The following is a 22,434-nucleotide window of genomic DNA, read 5'->3' on the forward strand; positions in this document are numbered from 1 at the left end:
TATAAAGCAACTTTGGAAAGCTGGCATAAGTTTTCCAGAATGTGTATAAGGAAACTTACCATATTTGACTTGTGCAATGTCACCAACTACTATCTCTGCTACAGGGATTTGAATAACTTGTCCACCTCGAACCACAGTAAACTTCTGTTCTTGCTCAATACGACTTTGAAGTCCACGGAATTGCTTCTCTTTACTCCAGTCATTAAAGGCAGTGACCAGTACCACACAAATAACAGAGAGCAGGATGGCAGCACCTTCAATCCAGCCAGCTTCTGCTTCACCCTCATCTTCACCTCCTGCTGCTGCAGTAGCACAAGCTTGAAACACACACACACAGAGACTGTTTAAACATAACCTATTTGAATAACAGTCTTATTAGAGATTTTATTATAACATACAATAATCCATATACTTGTGAACGGAAAGAATAATGCATTACACATAAATCAGAGTGCCTAGTGATTGGTTTTGTTTCTGTTTTGCTGGAACAGATTAACAGGAAAGACATACATAATAATATTTAGCATTTTATAGCACTTTTGAGTGTTTAAAGTGCTTCGCACCAATTATCTTATGATCCTTGCAAATTACTCGCAACAACCTTATAAGATAAGTGAACAGATGTTGCAACAGACCTTGAGAGGAAGTGGCTTGCTTAACGCCACCAAGTAAGTTAAAAGCAGAACTAATAAAGGCAGAACGAGGGAAGCTCTGATTCATAGCTCAGTCTCTGTGAGGCCACTATACTACATAACCCTCTGGAATGCATTATAGATTTACTAGTGTTTTTAAGCCCGTTAGAATAACGGGTGCTAGACTATTCTCCCTCTTTTCATGCATTGTGTGTGTGTATGTGTGTGTGTGGGTGGGGGTTTTTATGCTGTGCTGTTGGGGGGGGGGAGTGCTGGTCTCGCTTGTGGCCACTGCCTCAGTTTTTTATTTTTTTAATTAATGTAGTGTGTTGTGCTTTGTGTTACTTTTTGTGGCTGTTGTAGTGCTTAGTGTTACTTTTATGTTGTTGTGGTTCTGATCCGGGGGGGGCGAGGCGGTGGGGGAAAGAGAGCAGGAGCGACAGAGACGGCACCGGGGAGACAGGGACCATACTCCGGGGGCCGAGCGGAGGCTGTTCCGTTAAAGGGTTAAAGCTGCCCCCGCCGTTGCAGCGAAACTCCCACCCTTCCTCCCAGCTTCAGTGACCACCTCACCCTGGCCCTTTTCAGCTGGCTGAAGGAAAACTGGCATAGAAGAGGGAGAGAGAAGATTGCAAGCAGTGCTTCTCTCTCTGCAATGCCTCTTTCTGAACTGGCGCTTTGGACGGAAAGGACGCCTCTTGCGTCCTTTCCGCCCAAAGCGGCAGTTCGGGCAGAGTCTGTGCAGAGAGAGGAGCTCTGCCTGCGTGCTCCTCACTTCCTCTTCAATGCCGGTATTTCATCATCCAGCTTACATGGGACAGGGTAAGGTGGTTTTGGAAGTTGGGAGGGAGGGTGGGAGTTTGGCGGCGGCGGCGGGGGCAGCATTCTCCCTGTCAGGCTTTTTCGGAACAGCCTCCACTCGGCCCCCGGAGTTTGCTTCGGGGGTTTGTCTCGTTCAGGTCCTGCTGGTTGGTCCTCGTTTTCCCGGTGGCCTCGTTGGTGTTCGTTTTCCCGGTGCTCGTGTTTCTGGCTCGTTTTCCTCGTTGGTGTTTTCCTGCTTTTTCCCTGGTACCAGCAAGCGTGTCTCCCTTGCCCTGTTCTGCGCCTGCGCTTCGCGCAGGCGCAGAACAGGGCAGGGAGGCACGGACACACGCTTGGTGTCCGTCCACGGACGGACACCAAGCGTTTTATTAGAGAGGATATATCAATCCCATTGTTACTTAGAACTGTGTGAAGCTTCAGATTGCTACTCGATTCAGCTGATACTGGGGCTGAACAGGGCACTGAACAGCTAAATCTGAATCAAAAAGTTAGGCTTCCAAACATCTCAGAATAAATTCATCAGTGTCTGAATCGATTTGGAGAGATTAAAAGAGATTCAGTCATTTGGAGGCTTTTTCCCCTAATGGCAAAACTTTGTAACTGTTGACAGTCAGAAAAGTGAGGGGAATGATAGTTTCTGTGCCTCTGAATAGAACCAGTAGTTAATGGAAGGTTTTAAAGAAAGAGAAAGTGGTCTGTGTTTACTGTGTGTCTTAGTTTAGTTTGTTGTCAGTTTTAACTGAAACCCCTCAACCTATTTGCTTGAAATGTTGCAGGCATAATACACTCAGACGGAGCTACAAATTTGCTGCTGGTTTCATCCTGTTGCCGAATAACAAAAACTATTCCTGTTGTTTTTTATCTCGTTCTGCAAAGAAATAAAGATATTATAGGCACAAACGCCAAATCCAAATTGAATTCTTGCCTATTTGCACAGGCCTACTATTACTCCAAAAAAATAACAATAAAAATAATGTGATAATTAGATGAAAGATTTCAACATTTTTGGTTATTTTTGCTTCAGTATTGTATAACAATATTCCAATTTGCATTGTTGCAAATTATTTACATCTGAAGATCAACAGTGATAAACAAAGTATCTGAATAATTCCTGTATTCATGTAATTCAAGCCACACTTGAATCGCTTGATGTGCAGGTGCTAGCACTGAAATCACTTTTTATTTTGGTCTCAGTAGTGCTGAATATATTAGGGGAGTTTTCTTATTTCTACTTTTCCTCCCATGAACTTGCATTTCCCAGAGTGATAAGCATCAGTGGGAACAGACAGTGAGGCTGTTCCCGTGAGCAGCCCTACCCAGGCTTGCACAGCCCCACCCAGGTAGGGATGCTCACGTGAAGCACTGGGATCAGGGCTAATCCCAGTACTGGGGAGCCTGAAGTTTCCCCCCGGGCTATTACTGAGGTTTCCCCCTAGGCTTGCACCCTTCTACCTAGGTACCTTATTGGGGGTCTGCTTGGGCTGCAGGTATCCCAAGCAGACACAGAGCTGGGTGCCTAGAGTCCCCAGCTTGTGGGGGAATCACCCAATGTACCACACTCCACACTCACTGCGCAGTATACTGTGGGATGCAGGAGGCCGCAGCCTGGTTTCCTCCTGCTCCCTCACCATTCTTGGAGCTGAAGCGTGCCAGTCATGTGAGCACATGGCACTGCCAAGTCCAAGAGTGCTGAATCATGTGGGGGAAGGCAGGATGGCTCCTGCCTTTCCTCAAGCCCTGCCCTGGCCAGGTAAGCTTAGGTCGTGTGAAAGACCTTGGTGTATGACCTCCAAACGAATGAAGCGCACATTCAGCATGCTGTGTTCCAGACTAAAGAGGCACAGGCATTCATATGGAGGGCCCTGATTTTTCCTGATCTCCCATTCCCCCTGAAGCACAGAGGTGCAGCTAGGTAATTCTGGAGATTGGATCTAATGGGCTAATGGGGCCCACCTTTACAAGAAAAGCATCCTCTATACATATGTTCCCACATATACACCAAAGACATTCCTTGCCTTATATTAGCTAAATGCACTAATTTTTTTACACCAGAATATGCTCAGGGAAAACTGGAAACTTTTAAAATAGTATTTTTATAAGAAATTATAAATAAGATACTTCCGTGCACATACTATATTTTGCATGGACAGTCGTGCCACCTCCCTCTCTTCCAATCACTCTGTCGGGAGGAGTGTGTCAGCCCCAGCAAAGACAGGGGCAGAGGAGAAAGGCAGTGAAAGAACTTGGCAAGCCCCAGGGGGAGAAATATGCCAGCAGCAATGGCGGGAAGCAAAGAATCTTCTACCATCCCTGTCCCCAGTAGCTTGTGTGCAGCCTTTCTGTTGTAGCAGCTGCTGCTGCTGCCACTGCCACATTTCTTATCCTCTCCGCCCCCCACTGGTTGTTCTCCTCCCTGTTTCTTCCCATTCCCCTGGCTGGGGATGGTTCCAGCTGGCCACTACCACTGTATTTCTTCACTGCACCCCACTATCCATGCCTGTTCAAGCAGCAGCAATTCCACATTATATTTATATCACTTAATGTGGTGGGGAGAGAAGAGGTGTACATAGGAGGGCACTTCCCTCCTGCACGCCATAGGATCCTGGAGCAAATCAAGGGTTGCTTGGTTATCCCCTAATACACTTGCATGGGCATGTCCCTATTTTCATTAGTCAAATGTTGGAGGATATAGGCTTTGACCATGAAGATTTATGTATAAAACAAAAAGAGTGTGTGGCTTGTGGCGCACATTTCCTGTTTACCATAAGAGGAAATACAAGCTGCCACAACCAAAGTTGCCCCAAACAACTTAAGTAAGGTTAATATAAATTGTTTACTCCCTTATAACAGATTTAACAATTGAAAAACTATGTCTTGTTCAGGAGTAGTGGTGTAGTGGTAGAGTGCTGGACTAGGGTCGGGGAGACCCAAGTTCAAATCCCCATACAGCAATGATACTTGCTGGGTGACTCTGGGCCAGTCACTTCTCTCTCAGACTAACCTAATTTACAAGGTTGTTGTGAGGAGAAACTTAAGTATGTAGTGCACCACTCTGGGCTCCTTGGAGGAAGAGCAGGGTATAAAATGAAATAACAATAATAATAATAATAATAATAAGAAGAAGAAGAAGAAGAAGAAGAAGAGGAAGAAGAAGTCGTCCAAGGGGACTCACTATCCCCTCTGTTGTTTGTAATCGCCATGACCCCACTTTCACAAATACTAAACAAAACAGGCCTCGGATACCAAACATCTAAAACATCCAGTAAAATCAACCATCTGTTGTACATGGACGATCTGAAGTTGTATGGAAAGTCCCAGTCAGAAATCGAATCACTGCTAAACACTGTCCGTATATTCAGTAGCGATATAGCAATGGAGTTTGGACTAGACAAGTGTGCTGCATTAATAATGAAAAGAGGAAAAATAAGAAAAACAGAAGGAATAGAACTGCCCAATGGAAGCAAGATCAATGGAAGAGAAAGAACCTTACAAATACTTGGACATTCTCCAGGCTGATAACATTGCACACACTGAAGTGAAAAGAAAAATTGGAAGTGAATACATCAGGAGAGTTAGAAAAATCCTCAAGTCCAAACTCAATGGCGGAAACACCATACAAGCCATAAACACCTGGGCTATACCTGTTATCAGATACACAGCAGGAATAATAGACTGGACCCAGGCAGAGCTAGAGACGCTAGATCGTAAGACCAGGAAAATCATGACAATCAATCATGCTCTGCACCCCCGCAGTGATGTTGATAGGCTATACATCCCTCACAGCTCAGGTGGAAGAGGAATGCTGCAAGTCCATCAAACAGTAGAGGAGGAGAAAAGAGGCCTTGAAGAATCTATCAAGGGCAGTGAAGAAGATGCACTTCAAATGGTCAATAATGCGAAACTATTCAACACCAATGAAACAAAGCAGGCCTACAAGAAAGGACAAGTCAAGAACCGAACAGAAAAATGGAGAAATAAGCCACTGCATGGTCAATATTTGCACAATATAAGTGGAAAATCAGACATCACTAAGACCTGGCAATGGCTTAAGAATGGCAACTTGAAGAAAGAAACAGAGGGTTTAATACTGGCTACACAAGAACAGGCACTAAGAACAAATGCAATAAGAGCAAAAGTCAAAAAATCCACCACAAACAGCAAGTGCCGCCTTTGTAAAGAAGCAGATGAAACAGTGGACCATCTAATCAGCTGTTGTAAAAAGATCACACAGACTGACTACAAACAAAGGCATGACAGAGTAGCAGGGATGATACACTGGAACACCTGCAAAAAATACAAGCTACCTGTAGCCAAAAATTGGTGGGACCATAAAATTGAAAAAGTTGAAGAAAATGAAGATGTAAAAATATTATGGGATTTCCAACTACAAACAGACAAACATCTGCCACACAATACACCAGATATAACTGTAATCGAGAAGAAAGAAAAACAAGTCAAAATAATCGACATAGCAATATCAGGGGATAGCAGAATAGAAGAAAAAGAAATAGAAAAAATCACCAAATACAAAGATCTACCAATTGTGGCAGAAAACGACCAAAATAATCCCAGTGGTAATTGGCACCCTAGTTGCAATTCCAAAACAACTTGAAGAGCACCTCAACACCATAGGGGCTACAGAAATCACCATCAGCCAATTACAAAAAGCAACTTTACTGGGAACAGCCTATATTTTGCGACGGTATCTATAATAGTCAACAGTATTGATGATAAAATTCAGCTATCGCAGGTCCTTGGGAAGGACTCGATGTCTGGATGAAACAAACCAGTCAATAGCACCTGTCTGACTGTGTAAACAAGAAATAATAATAATAATAATAATAATAATAAATAATAATATAATAACAGCAATGTAAAAGAACTTCTGTCTGCATTTGGCATGATGGTAAGCCAGTAACGAATGCCTTGTCATTATGTCTAAGCTTTGTATTTATTTATATTGGTTTATGGTTTATGAAACACGGGAAAAATCGAATTCCTCACTCCTTTCAGGTTCCCAGACCTACGATCAGGATAGTCTGGGAGCATGGCAGGGGAATGGGGGCAAACTGTGGGTCTGTTGGACCCGCGGTTTGCTGTGAGAAAGCAGCCTATAACTTTATCTTTCAACAACAAAAGGTTAACTTACTAATGTGTTAATTCTGATGTCAGTATAGAGGGCTTTGGGGGGTGGAATCTATGCATATCTAGCATTTTTTTCCAAACTAGAAAAAACCTACGTTAACACTGGATGCAATGAGAATTGGGGGGGGGGGAGGAGCTCAAATCAACATTCTGCCGCTGGGTCTTAATAAGGCCCTGCGTGGCAGCGGTTTTGGAGCCATGGAGACAGGACTGGGGCATGGTTTATCTGAGCTTTGATGTGAATTGCAGCTGATGTGTGCTGTCATTAAGCCAGGAGAGATGGAGGAATCCAAGAACTCCCCAGAGCATACCTTTCTATTTGCTCTAAACTGAGGTGGGAATCAGAATGTTAACTCACAAATTCCAAAGACAGAAGTTCTTTTCAGACTTGATTTCTGAGTTTAGTCTACAATGAAACCGCTGAAAAGACAGTTGAAATAGCTATTATTCTGTTTAAGGGTGTTTATTGTCATTGCTGCTGCCGCAAAATGCAGAAAATGGAAGAAAGGTATTTTATTGCTCCTAAAACAAGATTAGATGTTACCTGTATACCACATGTCAATACCACTGTTGATGATAACATTAACATACAAGTAACTGTGGCAAAATATCTTAAAATGCCTCCTTGTTCCTGTCATTTTTGAAGCCAAGATCTAGGTCCTCTGGAATGGTTCTGCATTGGCCAGAAGACAACAGTGAACAGCCCCAGACAATTACATTCAAGAAAATGTGTCTTAATGGAAGATATGTGTAGGGTACACAAGTCACCCCCCAAATCCTGCTATGCAGCCTCATTGTTGCATCAAGCAGCCTCCTTCTGTTGTTGCCTGCCTGCTTTTGCTGCAGCCTCAGGTTAATATCTGTGGGGAGTGGGGGCAATAGGGACCAGCCCCTGAGTGACTCAGCTGTTCCTCAGGTCACCTGCACAGTTTTGGGCTTTATAGGAAGGCTCCTTGTGGCAGCGGGACCCGCCACCAGCGGGGTCGCCACTGAAGGGGTGACACCAAAGTGGGTCGCCCCTTCGGGGGAGCCACTTTGGGGGAGGGCGAGGGCTAGAGGGCTACTGTTTAATTAGTTTTAAGCTGTTTTAGACTTGGGTTGAAGTCACTGTAATGTGTTTGGGTTTGTCTGGAGATGGGGGCACAGGGAGTGCCTTCGTTTACTATGGGGTAGCTATCCCGGTGGTGGTGGGGAATAGAAGAAGTAACGTTGGCAGGTCAGCAGGCCATTCCAGGGGAAGGGTAGTCAGAAATTTAACAGCTGTCTCCCCTTCCGGCTGTCCTGCCAGCTCTATGAGCTCAGGGAGACTGCCAACAACCCAGATAGCCTTTCCCTACTCCTCTGTAATGCCAGGTCAGTCCAAAATAAATCTGAACTCATCCATGATTTGATCATGGATGAAGGGGCCGACCTGGTATGTATTATCGAGACTTGGTTGGGGGAGGCTAGTGGTCCAGTTTGGTCCCAGCTTCTCCCTCCAGGATATTCTGTAAAGGAGCAAGTGAGGAGACGTGTGCGGGGAGGTGGAGTGGCTGTGGTCTATAAGGACAGCATCTCCCTCACCAGGGTCCCTGTTAGGGTGTTGGACCATATTGAATGTGACTTTTGTTATGAGCTCTATGTGGGGCTGCCTTTGTACGTAGTCCGGAAACTTCAGTTGGTTCAGAATGTTGCAGCCAGATTGGTCTCTGGGTCATCTCAGAGAGACCATGTTACTCCTTTACTGATGGAGTTACACTGGCTGCCAATAGGTTTCTGGACAAAATACAAAGTGCTAGTTATAACTTACAAAGCCTTGAACGGCTTAGGACCTGGGTATTTAAGAGAGCGTCTTCTTCATTATGAGCCCACCGCCCATTGAGGTCATCTCAGGAGGTCCATCTCCAGTTACTGCCAACTCGCTTGGTGGCCACACAGAGACAAGACTTCTCAGTTGCTGCCCCGAGATTGTGGAATGCACTCCCTGCCAAGATACGATCCTCCTCATCTCTGGCAATTTTCAAAAAACACCTTAAAACCCATCTTTTCACCCAAGTTTTCTCAGCTTCCTAATATTTTTTGGTTTTAATCTCTGGTTATTTTTACATTGTTAAAGTGTTTTCAAGTTTTTGTATATGTTTTTAACTGGTTTTATGTTATTGTAAACCACTGAGAGACGAAAGTTTGGGGCGGTATACTTACTTACTTACTTACTTATTAAATAAATAAATAAATAAATAGTGGCTGGGAGTGTTCCTGGGAGGGATGAGCTAAATATGCTGGGAGATATACTCTAGAGACGTGCATGAACCGGTTCGGAGGTCCTTTTACGGGCCTCTGAACTGGTTCAAACCCTGGCTGGTTCAAAGATTCAATGTTGGGGGGATGCCTTTAAGGGTGGGGAGGATGCACTCCCCCCCACTGTGTCCCCCCTGCTGGTGCAGGACATCGAAAAAGCCCATTGGGGCAGCAGCGTACCCCCCTGCCACCCCATTACAACTTTTGCTAGATATACCTGAAAGTACAAAATGCACCTTCATGTATCAGGCAGGCACATACACATCTCATGCTCATGCACGTCGGGTGCGTGTGCATGACATGAACGGCACACATGCGATGCACACAGGCACACCTCATACTTCCGGGTCTATCCAGTAAATATTGCAACTAAGAGGCAGGGAGGTATGCTGCTGCCCCAACGGGCTTTTCAGATGTTGCGAGCCAGAGGGGGAAATGTGGCAGTGGGGAAAATGGTAAGTGCATCCTCCCCCACTCTTAAAGGCATCCTCCCTGCTGTTGAACTAGCTCCTGCCAGTTCCGTGCACATTCCTAGTATACTCCCAGTAGGGTCACCCAAGGCATGAAGGTCATCCCAGCTGCCCATCTAAAGCAAGCAGGCACCTATATTGGGCAGCAGTGATATACGTAGGAAGGATGGTCACTTTGGTGACAATGACAAAAGCATCATTTCATAATGCACGGGAGAAGGCAATGGTAAACCACTCCTGTATTTTACCAAGAAAAAAACACAGATCAGTGAGACCCACTTTGTTTGGGTTAGCGGGGAGACGATCGGGAAGCCCTGCCGGGGCAGCTGGATCGGCCGCTCACATGACTGCTGGCTCCATGACAGAGTCAGCGGGGGCTGGGGAGTTTGGGGAAAGCACAGCCCCCGGAAGCTCCAGCATGCCCTGCGCAAGCGTGTAGGGCATGCTGGAGAGACCCCTGAGCCGGAAGGCTGCTTTTGAGCCTCCCGGCTGGGAGTCTACTCATAAGTAGCCATGGCGCAGAGCCGCGCTGCAGCAACCCACAAGCAAAAAAAACCACCGGGTTTGTGGCGCACTCGCTCTGCAAGTCCAGTTTAAGGGGAGGGTTACTTGAGCGGGTTACCTGCTCAGGAACCACTGGGCTTTCAGTTGAGCCCGGTATGCTAGGCTCCCTTAGCCCAATTTTTGTAGACTGTGTGAACAGCCTCACAGATAGACAAGACAGAATGATTGTTGATGAAGTGCTGGATGATGGGCCCCTCAGGTCAAATCGTACTCAACATGCTACTGAGGAAGAGCTGAGGATCTATTAGAGTACCGATGATGTTTATGACACAGTTAAGCTAAAGCCTTTTGGACGTCTAGCAGTTTATGTAGCCATGTCGGAAAAGAAAATCTGAAGCTGCAAAGACAGAATTACAATGGGAACATGGAATGTAAGAAGCATGGATATGGGAAAGCTTGACACAGTGAAAGGTGAAATAAATCAACACATTGACATCTTGGGCATCAGCAAATTAAAATGGACTGGAATAGGACACTTTCAGTCAAAAATCATACCATTTACTTCTCAGGACACAAAAAGCAAAGAAGAAATAGTGTTGCTTTCATGGTCAGGAAGGATATAGCAATGACAGTACTTGGGTACAATGCGGTCAGTGACCACCAAGTAATATCAATTAGATTTCGTGGGCAACCCTTATGACAGTTTTTTAAGTCTATGCCCTGACTGATGCAGAATAAAAGGAAGTAGATGAGTTTTATGCTCAAGTTCAGTCTGAAATTAACAGAGCATGCAAGCAAGATGTGCTGCTGGTGACTGGAGAATGGAATGATAAACTTAGAAATGGTAAGGAGGAAAACACAGTCGAACAGTATGGCTAGGAAACAGAAATGAAGCAGGAGAACGACTTATTAGTTCCTGCCAATCCAATGATCTCTTCATTGCTAACACATTCTTCAAACAACCAAAGCGGCACCTATACACATGCACATCACCAGATGGAATACACAGAAATCAAATTGATTACATTATTGGTGCAAGGAGATGGAAGAGCTCAGTTATAATAGCAAAAACGTGGTCATTGTGGAACAGATCACAAACTGCTCATGTGCAAGTTCCAAGTCTAGCTGAAGTGGAAAAACAAAGCTATCCAATCTCCACAATATGATCTTGAAAATGTACCCACCATTTTCAAGGGGAACATCAGGAACCGCTTTGCAGTTCTGAACCTCATTGACAGGAAACAAGAGGAACTGTGGAATGAAATCAAAGAAGTGGTTAAGGACAAATGTGAAAAGAGACTGCTAAAGACCAAGAAACAGAAGAAAGCAAAATGGATGTCAGAACAGATGGTGGAAATTGCAAAGAACAGGCGAGAAACCAAAGTCAAAAAAGATAAAGACCTCAGGAAGGAACTCAATAGGGAATTTCAGAAAGCTGTTAGAAAAGACAAGGAGCAGTTCTACAATGACATCTGTAAAGACCTTGAGGATGGAAACAGACATGGCAAAACAAGGCAAGTTTTCCAAAAGATCTTAGAAGGAAGTTCCAACCTTGAATTGGTATGTTAAGGAATGCCAAAGGCCAGATAGTAACTGATTTAGAGAAGATCAAGATCAAAAAGAGTATACTGAAAATCTGTACAGCAGGAATGCCAACATCCAAGATACTCTGGAACAGGAATTCTCAACGTTGGGTCCCCAGATGTTATTGGACTTCCACTCCCATTATCCCCAGCCCCAGCAGCCTTTGGTTGAGGATTATGGGAGTTGAAGTCCAATAACATCTGGGGACCCAACATTGAGAATCCCTGCTCTAGAACATATTCCCTACTTGCAAGAACCTCTAGTAAGGGAAGGCGATGTTAGATCAGCACTCCAGTCATTACCAAGTTGGAAGGCTACAGGATATGATGGAATCACTACAGAAATATGGCAGGCAACAGAAGAAGAATCAGTCAAGACTCTAAGCAAACTATGCCAGCAGATTTGGAGAACGGCACAATGGCCAACAGATTGAAAGAGGTCAGTCTACATACCCATACTAAAGAAAGGAGACTTAACAGATTGTGCAAACCATCACACACTATTTTTAATTTCACATGCTAGTAAAATAATGCTGAGGATCATCCAATGCAGATTAGAGCCCTTCGTGGAAAGGGAAATGCCGGATGTTCAAGCTGGTTTCGGAAAAGGCCGAGGAACAAGAGACATCATTGCTGATGTACACTGGATAATTGAGAAAGCCAAAGAATGCCAGAAAGAAGTCAATATGTGCTCTATTGACTACAGAAAATCCTTTGATTGTGTTGACCATGTCAAGTTGTGGAATATACTTAGGAAAATGGGCATCCCGGAATATCTCATTGTTCTCATGAGAACCTATACACAGGGCAGGAATCCACAGTCCAGATGGAACATGGTGAAACAGACTGGTTCTAGATCGGCAAAGGAGTAAGACAAGGCTTTCTACTTTCTCCTTATTTATTAAACATATATGCTGAACATATACTGAGAGAAGCTGGATTAAGAAGATAAGTGTGGTTTTAAAGTTGGAGGAAGAAACATCAAGAACCTGCACTATGCCACTCTGATACCTGAGAATGCAGATGATCTGCAAGCTCTAGTCATGAAAGTCAAAGAACACAGTGAAAAAATGGACTACGACTAAATGTAAAGAAGACTAAGCTAATGACAATGGGTACAGCAACCAGCCTCAGAATTGACAATGAAGACACTGAAGTGGTGGATAGATTCTGTCTTTTAGGATTGACCATCAACCGTAAAGGATCCAGCAGTCAAGAAATATGCCACAGACTGGCACTTGGTAAGGTTGCAATGAAGGCCTTGAAAAGGACATTTAGATGCCGTGACGTGTCTATACCTAGAAAGATTAGAATTGTTCAAACAATGGTTTTTACCATGACAGTCTATGGATGCGAAAGATGGACTTTGAAGAAGCAAGTTAGAAATTATTGACGCTTTTGAACTTTGGTGCTAGAGAAGATTTTTGAGGATAGCATGGACAGTCAGGAAAACAAACAAATGGATCATAGAACAAATCAATCTAGAATTTTCACTCGAGGCACAAATGATCAGGCTCAAACTATCATTCTTTGGACACATTATGCGAAGATCCAGCTCCCTTGAGAAGTCCATAATGCTGGGGAAATTTGAAGGAAAGAGAAAAAGAGGATGACCAGCAGCAAGGTGGATGCAGTTGAGTACGACATCAGTGAATGCACCACTGAGAGACCTTAAAGGCCAAGTTGAAGACAGATCATCCTGGAGAGAATCTATCTATGTGGTCAACACCAACTTGACAGCACTTAATCATATCAATCACCCAATATAAATAAGAAGCAACAAATAGGATCCAACTGCTGGGAAAGATACGGTGGGAGGGAACAGAAGTGGTACTTAGTTGTGCAAAGTATTTCAGTGCATTCTTAACACCAGTCTTTCTCAAGGGAAAAGTTGCTTTGTCGTCCCTCACCAACTGCGAGAGTTCCGTTCCTGGAAAACCTTGCAGTTGGAGACTTCACAGTAGATGAGCAATAGGAAAGCATTGGAAACGGGGTTAGGAGAATCACAGTCGTGGAAGGGCTGAAAAACAAAGTAAAATACCAGAAAGAATCACCACCTGACCCTCCGGAAATCACCCGACCCCCGAAAATGACCTGACCCCCAGACATGACCTCCTTACCTCAAGAAATGACAACCTGACCCCTGAAGTTACCCCAACCCCACCCCCCAAAATGTTAAAACATTGCCAAACTGTGGATACTCAGGTCGCAGTTGGCAAAATCAGTAACAATTTCATAGCTGCGGATACTCAAATCCGTGACTGGGAAACCTGTGTTTGGAGAGGGACAACTGTACTACTCTTCCAAGGTATTCTTGGACAGGGAGTCTATCACCTAGATCCATGGGGCATCAACAGGAAGCTTCCAGACTAAATAGCTTGTATCAGATTACATAGCTTGTATCATCCATCTACTACTGTGAACCCTGTAAATATTGTTATATAGTGCTGTTCTATACCACTTATCCATGTTGCTGCTCATGTTCCAGAGTGTTAGAAGACTGACATGTTCCAGAGTGTTAGAAGAAGAAGAGCTATGCCTTCACAGGGAGGATGTTGCGGAGCTCAGTCAAAGACTTGTCCCACTTTCAGAGCAGGAAGGGGAATGTGATGCTCACCACTCTCCTTCCAGAACGCCTGCTAACTTGGCAAAGAGGCACCTTTTAACATGGTGATTCTCTTTATATAGAAGGGGGAGAGTAACTGGCCATATCTACCCCCAGCACAGTACCTCCAATGACTGTTGCTGGTGTGTATCTTTTTAGATTGTGAGCCCTTTGGGGACAGGGAGCCATCATATTTATTTATTATATCTCTGTGTAAACTGCCCTGAGCCATTTTTGGAAGGGCAGTATAGAAATTGAATTATTTATTTATTTATTTATTTATTTATTTATTTATTTACTTACACAGTCAGTCAGGTGTTATTGATTGGTTTGTTTTATCCAGACATCGAGTCCTTCCCAAGGACCTGGGATGGCTGGATTTTATTGTCAATGCTGTTGCTGTTATAGATATTGTCGCAGAATATAGGGTGTTCTCAGTAAAGTTGCTTTTTGTAATTGGCTGATGGTGATTTCTGTGGCCCCTATGGTGCTGAGGTGCTCTTCAAGGTCATTTGGAATTGCACCTAGGGTGCCAATTACCACTGGGATTATGTTGGTCTTTTTCTGCCACAGCCTTTCAATTTCAATTTGTAGATCTTTGTATTTGGTGATTTTTTCTATTTCTTTTTCTCCTATTCTGCTATCCCCTGGTATTGCTATGTCGATTATTTTCGCTTGTTTTTCTTTCTTCTCAACTACAGTTATATCTGGTGTATTGTGTGGCAGATGTTTGTCTGTTTGTAGTTGGAAGTCCCATAATAGTTTTACATCTTCATTTTCTACAACCTTTTCAATTGTATGGTCCCACCAATTTTTGGCTACAGGTAGCTTGTATTTTTTGCAGATGTTCCAGTGTATCATCCCTGCTACCTTGTCATGCCTTTGTTTATAGTCAGTCTGTGTGATCTTTTTACAGCAGCTGATTAGATGGTCCACTGTTTCATCTGCTTCTTTACAAAGGCGGCACTTGCTGTTTGTTGTGGATTTTTCGACTTTTGCTCTTATTGCATTTGTTCTTAGTGCCTGTTCTTGTGCAGCCAGTATTAAACCCTCTGTTTCTTTCTTCAAGTTGCCATTCTTAAGCCATTGCCAGGTCTTAGTGATGTCTGATTTTCCACTTATATTGTGCAAATATTGACCATGCAGTGGCTTATTTTCCCATTTTTCTGCTCGGTTCTTGACTTGTTCTTTCTTGTAGGCCTGCTTTGTTTCATTGGTGTTGAATAGTTTCACATTATTGACCATTTGAAGTGCATCTTCTTCACTGTCCTTGATAGATTCTTCAAGGCCTCTTTTCTCCTCCTCTACTGTTTGATGGACTTGCAGCATTCCTCTTCCACCTGAGCTGCGAGGGAGGTAGAGCCTATCTAGATCACTGCAGGGGTGCAGAGCATGATTGATGGTCATGATTTTCCTGGTCTTACGATCTAGCGTCTCTAGCTCTGCCTGGGTCCAGTCTATTATTCTTGCAGTATATCAGATAGCAGGTATAGCCCAGGTGTTTATGGCTTGTATGGTGTTCCCGCCATTGGGTTTGAATTTTTGGATTTTTCTAACTCTCCTGATGTATTCACTTCCAATTTTTCTTTTAGCTTCAGTGTGTGCAATATTATCAGCCTGGAGAATGCTCAAGTATTTGTATTATTGTATTATTTGTATTATATTTATTATTATATTATTTCTTGTTTACACAGTCAGACAGGTGTTATTGACTGGTTTGTTTTATCCAGACATCGAGTCCTTCCCAAGGACCTGGGATGGCTGGATTTTATTGTCAATTGTTATAGATATCGTCGCAGAATATAGGCTGTTCCCAGCAAAGCTGCTTTTTGTAATTGGCTGATGGTGATTTCTGTGGCCCCTATGGTGCTGAGGTGCTCTTCAAGGTCTTTTGGAACTGCACCCAGGGCGCCAATTACCACTGGGATTATGTTGGTCTTTTTCTGCCACAGCCTTTCAATTTCAATTTGTAGATCTTTGTATTTGGTGATTTTTTCTATTTCTTTTTCTCCTATTCTGCTATCCCCTGGTATTGCTATGTCGATTATTTTCACTTCTTTTTCTTTCTTCTCAACTACAGTTATATCTGGTGTATTGTGTGGCAGATGTTTGTCTGTTTGTAGTCGGAATTATATTATTATTATTATTATTATTATTATTATTATTACATGTTAATATTTTAGTGTTTCATCAAGTCATATGACTATCTTAGCAATATGAAATGTGACATGAACAATAGTAACTGGATACTGAAACTTCAGAAATAAAGCTATTGGGTTTGATCCTAATTTTTATCACAGCAGCTCTTGATCATCTGCAGCTGCTTCTATCTCTTTCAGTGCTCGCTGCTGATGGAGGCTGCCAAGTGGGATGTCTTTCCACATGAAAGGATAGTTATACTCAGTCCTTTTAGGAGAAATAGAAATTGGTAGGATTCCTTCTTATTTTGCAGTTCTCTTAATGGGAATGACATACAATAAGCTCCCATTTTTAAAAAGAGTAACATTTGTTCCAAAATCATATCATATTATATCTTATATTGTTATATTATAACCATACCACCATAACATTTTTTAAATTCATCAGTGTGACAGTTGACACTGATTAGTTAGTCATTCTGGCCACAGTAGTCACAGATGTAAACTCCTCTCTCTCTCTCTCTCTCTCTCGCTCTCTCTCTCGCTCTCCCCCCGCGTTTGTGTGTGTGCATATATATATATGTTCATGCTAGGTACACAGATAGGATAAGCTAACACATATATAAAATTTTCCAGTACATGCAGTGGGTTGGTTGTTCATGCTCCAAAATCCATACTTTTCATTATCTTCTAGGACATTTAAGAGCTTAGAAAATTCAGATCTGATGTGCACACCATCCCATTGTAGAAAACCACCACTTAATTACTTTTAATTACCCTTGAAATAAGTGTCATTGTTTTTAGTGGACCTCTGGAAGGCAAGCACCTAACAACATTCTACTATTCTGTCTTTCAGGTCTCTACCTCCTTTCATTTTCACAATGCTCACATTGACCGGCGACATCTGCTGGCCGCCTAGCAAGCTACATCACTAATGCTCCAAACCACAGGTAAAAATACAGCTGCCCACAAAGTAAAAAATAAAAATAAAAATGACACATAAAACCACCAACAGCCAAAGACAATTCAGGGAAGGAACAACTGCTGGAAATAGGGAGTGGAAGGAAAGAAAGAAAAATGGAGAGATGGAGGGTGAAAAAGCAAGTGTGAAGGAGGAGGAGAGGACTTCTCCAGGCTCAAAGAAAAGGAAAGAGACAGAGGGAAAGTTTATTAATATAAGCAATGAGGAAAATGGTTACATTCCACCCATCATTTTTGATGCGGTCTTGGCTAGTCACAAAAATAATAATACATTTTCTTGTCAAACTGCCTAATGCAGTTCACCTATCCCAGTTCTCTCTATTCTAACAGGTGGTATCTTCCAGGCTGAGATCCTTTTAACCAAAGATCCTAAGGACTGTGTGCAAAGTATGTGCTTGAACTCTGAGCAGTGGTGCCTCTACTTCTGAGGAAAGTGGAAGTGATCTGTCGGTAGAGTAAAATATGACACTCTAAATTAGAATAGTTACTTTTCCAGGTTCATAAAAACTGCCTGCTGAAAGCAAAAATTACTGTGCCACAACTTGCTGTTCTCAGTTCCTGGTTGAATTAGAATCTAACATGTCACTGCACAAATTGGGACAATGGTGGCTCCTGAGTTTCTTTGATGTAACTGTTTCTGTAGAATGAGTCCAGTAAGGAGAGCTTTTATGTAGTTTCTGTGCACTGAAGATGTGATACTTCAAACACCAACAGGCTTAATAGCCTTGCATTTATTAGGGCACAAGGTGGACACGATGTGAATTTCCATTCAGTTCTGTGCATGCCCTGAAGCAGAACATTTGTAAAAGTGATAGTTGATTGCTTCCTGTTACCTGTGTCTTTGCCTTTGATTCCATGGCTGCTGCTGGGGTGTAACAGCTGCAGCAGAAATTAGGTTGAGCTTCAGTGTGTTTGAAGTACAGCCTTGTATCATATAAAGTATTGTATACTTCAGCGTCCCTGTCATTTTAGGATGTGTTGTGAATTCTTTTGTTAAATTAGAATAACTTCATGCTTTTAGAATATTTGTGGATTCTGCTACAGGCAGCCACATGTTTAATTCCTTTTTAGTTTTGCTGAAGTCAAGCAATAGGAATTTACTTATTTCTTTTCACTGTTATCTAACAATTCACCTAGTACGGGAGACAGCTCTCACTTAAAACTTAAAAGCCAATAAAGACAAGTGTGGAATCAACCTCTCTTTCTACAGGTTTTGTTTTAATTTTATAACTCAAGTCGAATTTATTTGAACACCTGCCTTTTCTGCAGTCTGTCAATTTCCACTGTACTTCTTTCCTATGTGTTTTAAGATGAAGCATGCTTAATTGGTGTAACCATAGAAAGTAGTGAGTGGGACAGCCTCAAATAAGCTAGTAAGCAAACACATTTAATCTCTAGTGAAACAAATCTTATAATTGCAAATGCTGAATGTAAAATTAATTCTCATATTAACTTCTCTGAAATTGTTGTATGTTATCTATGGTTAAACAATTAGATTAATTCATAATAATATTGCATTAAGTGGCCTGGTTTAGACATAACAAACAGAACACAGTTTATTGTAATGACAACGTAATGTGTCAAGCCTTGGGCCTGTGTGCTCATCCCTGCCTCTTCCCTCTTCTGTAGACATAGTGAGGAGAGTGGAAGCTTTCACTGGCAATTTGTCACAAATTGCAGCATCCAATTTCATGCATATGACTAATCCTGCGGCTCTCTGATGTTAGCAAAGGAGTTTAGATTCTCTGGTGTGAATGTACATAGAGGCGGGGTAACCAGACCTGAGAACATGCCTAAGAATCCCGGGGGAAGACTCTGGGTCTGGACCAGGGGAAGGTTCAAGACTGGATCCTGGGGTTTGGTTCACTGTAACTAGGGATGTGCACATAACCAGTTTTTGCCAGTTCAGTTCAAATCCAAACTAGATTTGAACCAACTCAAACCAGTTTGGTTTTGGTTCCAGTCAAACCAGACCCAGAGTGGTTTGACCACCAAACCAATTTGGAGCTCAGGTAAAGGGTGAGGATTCCTCTTTACCAGTAAAGTACCCAGAATGTTGGAGGCAATATGCTAATCATTGTAAACCGCTTAGAGAGCTTCGGCTATAGAGCGGTATATAAATGTAAGTGCTATTGCTATTGCTAAAGGGGCAGGTGGGCTTCCCTAAGGGTAGAGTGGGTGGGAGAAGAGTCAGTACCTACTTAGAAATACCACTGGCGGAAGCCTCTGTGGGGGCGGGGGGAGGCATGTCCCACCCCACCCCTGCAAGCCTCCCCCAAAGTAGCCAGGGCCAGCGGAGACCCAGTTCAGGCCTCTGCACATGCGTGGTGGCCATTTTAGTGACCTCTGTGCATGCATGGAGCTTACTAAAATGGCCTCCATGCATGTGTAGAGGTCTGAACCAGGCCGCCACTGCCCCAGCTACCCTGGGGATACTGACGGGGCTGCGGGGGAGCCGCCCTCACCACTACCAATGGGACTCGTAAATAGTAACTGACTCCCCTCCCACCCAGTCTACCCTTAGGGAAGACCCCCTACTCCTTTACTGGTAAAGGGGAATCCTCACCAGATGTCACTTTATGAGTAGAGATCTGAACCAGTTCGGCTCCAACCAGGTCCGGTTTGTTTAGAACTCAGGCCGGCAGAGGCCAGTCCTGTTCAACCCCAAACCTGTCAAGCCAAACTAGCTCAAACAAGCCAGTTTGAGCTATCTCGCATACTCCTAACTGTAACTAAGCGTGTCTTAAACTAGCAGACTCGAGCCAAGTGGTTCAGGAAGACCCAACACAAGCTTGACCTCATGCCAGCTTACCAGCCAGGGGATTAGCCCTCTTATGAGAAAGCCAGTCCACTGAAGAAAACAGAAGCACCATGTGTTTCAGCTCTCCATTTGACTGCACTCTCGTGAGGCAGACCTTCCAACTATAGGAGTCTCTGCTGATGTGGGGCTCCCAGTACAATAGAGCCCATGCTCCATAATGCCCCCTTTCCACTCAATCCTTCCAGACTTCCAAGGAGTCCGGCCCACTTCAGGTATCCGAGCAGCACCCGGTAGGCAGATTAGGAAAGACTAGGGATGAATCCGATGTTCAGGGCTAATCAGGCCCAGCTGGGCCCAATGTTGCGGTGGATGCAAATCAGCCACCATGGGGAACTCTGGGGCAGACACCTGTGGATTAGAGCAGTCCTTGGCGAACCAGGTGACTATGGACAACAAAATCAAGCATGGGGATGTATTGCATGGAAACCAGATTCTTAGAAGGGGCTTATATTCTTGATTTGTGACAGTGACCAAGACCGAGGGAGATGCCACTGAGGGACCCGTCTGGGGTTTTGATGGAACTTTCAATCAGGCAAGGTGGTAAAAGCCCTCTAGCCCACAGGCTTGTCTCTAGGGCAGGTACTCTCATGAGAGTAGTCCTTGGAAGAAGGGCATAAACCATCTATTACATGTTCTGTCATTGCATAGAACTTTAGAGCCTTGAACTCTTCATTCCTTTGGATGGCTCCACTCATGAGGTTTGGCTGAGATTGAGCAAGTTTCATCCCAGGGGAAGGGGCTGGGTCCTCTTTCCCCTACCAACTGGTACAATAAATAGAATAACATTACCAAAAAGCCAAAGGGGCAAATCCTAAATAATTTTAACCTATTCCTAGCAGTCCTATCCATCCATTCATAACCACTTACACATGGGATAGAGAAGGGGGTCTAGTGGGAGGAAAATAATAAGAATCCCCAGAGACATGGGGAGGATGGGATGAAGCATCTCCTGACATACCTGCTGGAGGGTTGGTCTGGCATGAAGTCCTGGACCTGGGGTCAGGACCAGACAGCAAGAGAGAAAGACACCTACTGCAGCCTCGTTAAATAGGATCGTAATCATGCTGTTGAAAAATTCCAGGGGTTCTGGACCCTCTTGGGGTGGGGCTGGGATGTAAAGTTGGGGTAAACAATATGTTAATGTGCCAATCTTGGCGCCAGACAGATGATGATCTTTTCCTACCTGGACACTCACCCAGGTGGATTGAAAATGTGCATTTTTATTTGTCTAGGGACTGAATGATTCTATGGGATTAAATTGGTGAATGTCTAGGGAACACAGGATCCCACAGGAACATGAGGAACACAGTATCAATCAAGTGTGTTTGGTATACTGAGAAAGGCAAAAGGGCTTCTGATTCATTAGTCTCAGTCTGGCTAACGGGATTTTGGCCCATAAACCCGCCCTTGAGCAACAGCATGACTTTGCAAACACATGAGACCTGTTTCTAAGATTCTCATATATGTGACTTTTCTGACTCTTCCTTTTGCCAGTGTATACACACATCTTTCCTTCAATACCAGCACCGTATGCAGGGGTGCAGGTAAGGTGTTAAAAATGGCCACTGTCTGTAACACCTCCATACAATTTTATATGGGAAACTGAGTCTCAAATTTTACCCCAGGATTTAAGGGTAAAATGGACCTGGTTGCTAAGGCATATTTGGAGAGGCAGAAGAAGCAGAGATAAGGAATTATATGGTTTTGTCCTGTCCAATTTAACAAGGGTAGAATTTAAAAGGTGTCCCTAAACTCCTTTACTTGAAAAATCTTTTCAGTGCTGTCTCAGCTTCAGGAAGGAGGGGGAGGATTGTCAGAGGTATCCCTCCCTTCTCCCCTCCTTGTGACTAGCTGGCTGATATTGAAGGCCCTTGCCCTTGCTATTGAGCCTGTCAGTCAAGCTGAGGGTGGAATGAATTTAAAAATTAGTCAGTTAAGAGGCAGAGGGTTGCTGCATGACACTCCTCCCCCCTCACCTCTTGGAGAGGACTTTCCTTGCTTGAAGTCGAGATTAGTCTTCCAGTCAGTAACCAACAGGGAGACAAGAAAGGCAGAAGAAAGAGTGAGCTGTCACCCAAGCAATGGGCCCCCTTTCCCTCTGAGGCCCAGGAACATTTGTCTCATATTGTTCAATTAATAGATATGCCCTGGCAGGATGTGAGAACTTAATAAGCTTCCATCCTCTACCAGCAAGAAATACTTACTGGTTCTGCTAGTTCTTGATAGGCAGTATCGCAATTGTTTTTTCTTCCAAAATCTCACAAAATTGATGTCAGAAAATTATTAAACAATGGGGAAATAACCTAAAAAGCCGCCCTCTGCTATGGAGTAGTATTGCCATTATGCCATGAATGATTAAACACACCTTCAAAACACAAATTGTGGCTGTTGGCATGTGCATCAAAAAGTAGACTTTGTGTTTTGCAAGTAGAATCAGCTATTGCCACAACCGAGCA

At 43.6% G+C, this 22,434-nt stretch overlaps 1 protein-coding gene and 1 long non-coding RNA gene across 31 annotated transcripts in view; one reads left to right on the forward strand and one right to left on the reverse strand.

The window, feature by feature from the left end:
- The window catches only part of ATP2B2 (ATPase plasma membrane Ca2+ transporting 2), a 697,462-nt gene that overhangs the window by 151,596 nt on the left and 523,432 nt on the right, over positions 1–22,434 (reverse strand). For all 30 annotated transcript variants that reach the window (XR_008315871.1, XM_053294622.1, XM_053294618.1 and 27 more), the window contains one exon: positions 60–317. Coding sequence is in view for 29 of the 30 variants with exons in the window: in XM_053294622.1 (XP_053150597.1) it covers positions 60–317 (258 nt within the window). In the remaining variant the exon portion in view is untranslated. The remainder of the gene's footprint in view (positions 1–59; positions 318–22,434) is intronic.
- Positions 1,333–18,352, forward strand: LOC128344476 (uncharacterized). The gene is made up of 3 exons (XR_008315874.1): positions 1,333–1,454; positions 17,033–17,126; positions 17,488–18,352. It is a non-coding gene; the product is annotated as an uncharacterized LOC128344476 (long non-coding RNA).

Source organism: Hemicordylus capensis, chromosome 2 (assembly GCF_027244095.1).
Source record: "Hemicordylus capensis ecotype Gifberg chromosome 2, rHemCap1.1.pri, whole genome shotgun sequence".
In the NCBI taxonomy this organism is placed as follows: domain Eukaryota; kingdom Metazoa; phylum Chordata; class Lepidosauria; order Squamata; family Cordylidae; genus Hemicordylus; species Hemicordylus capensis.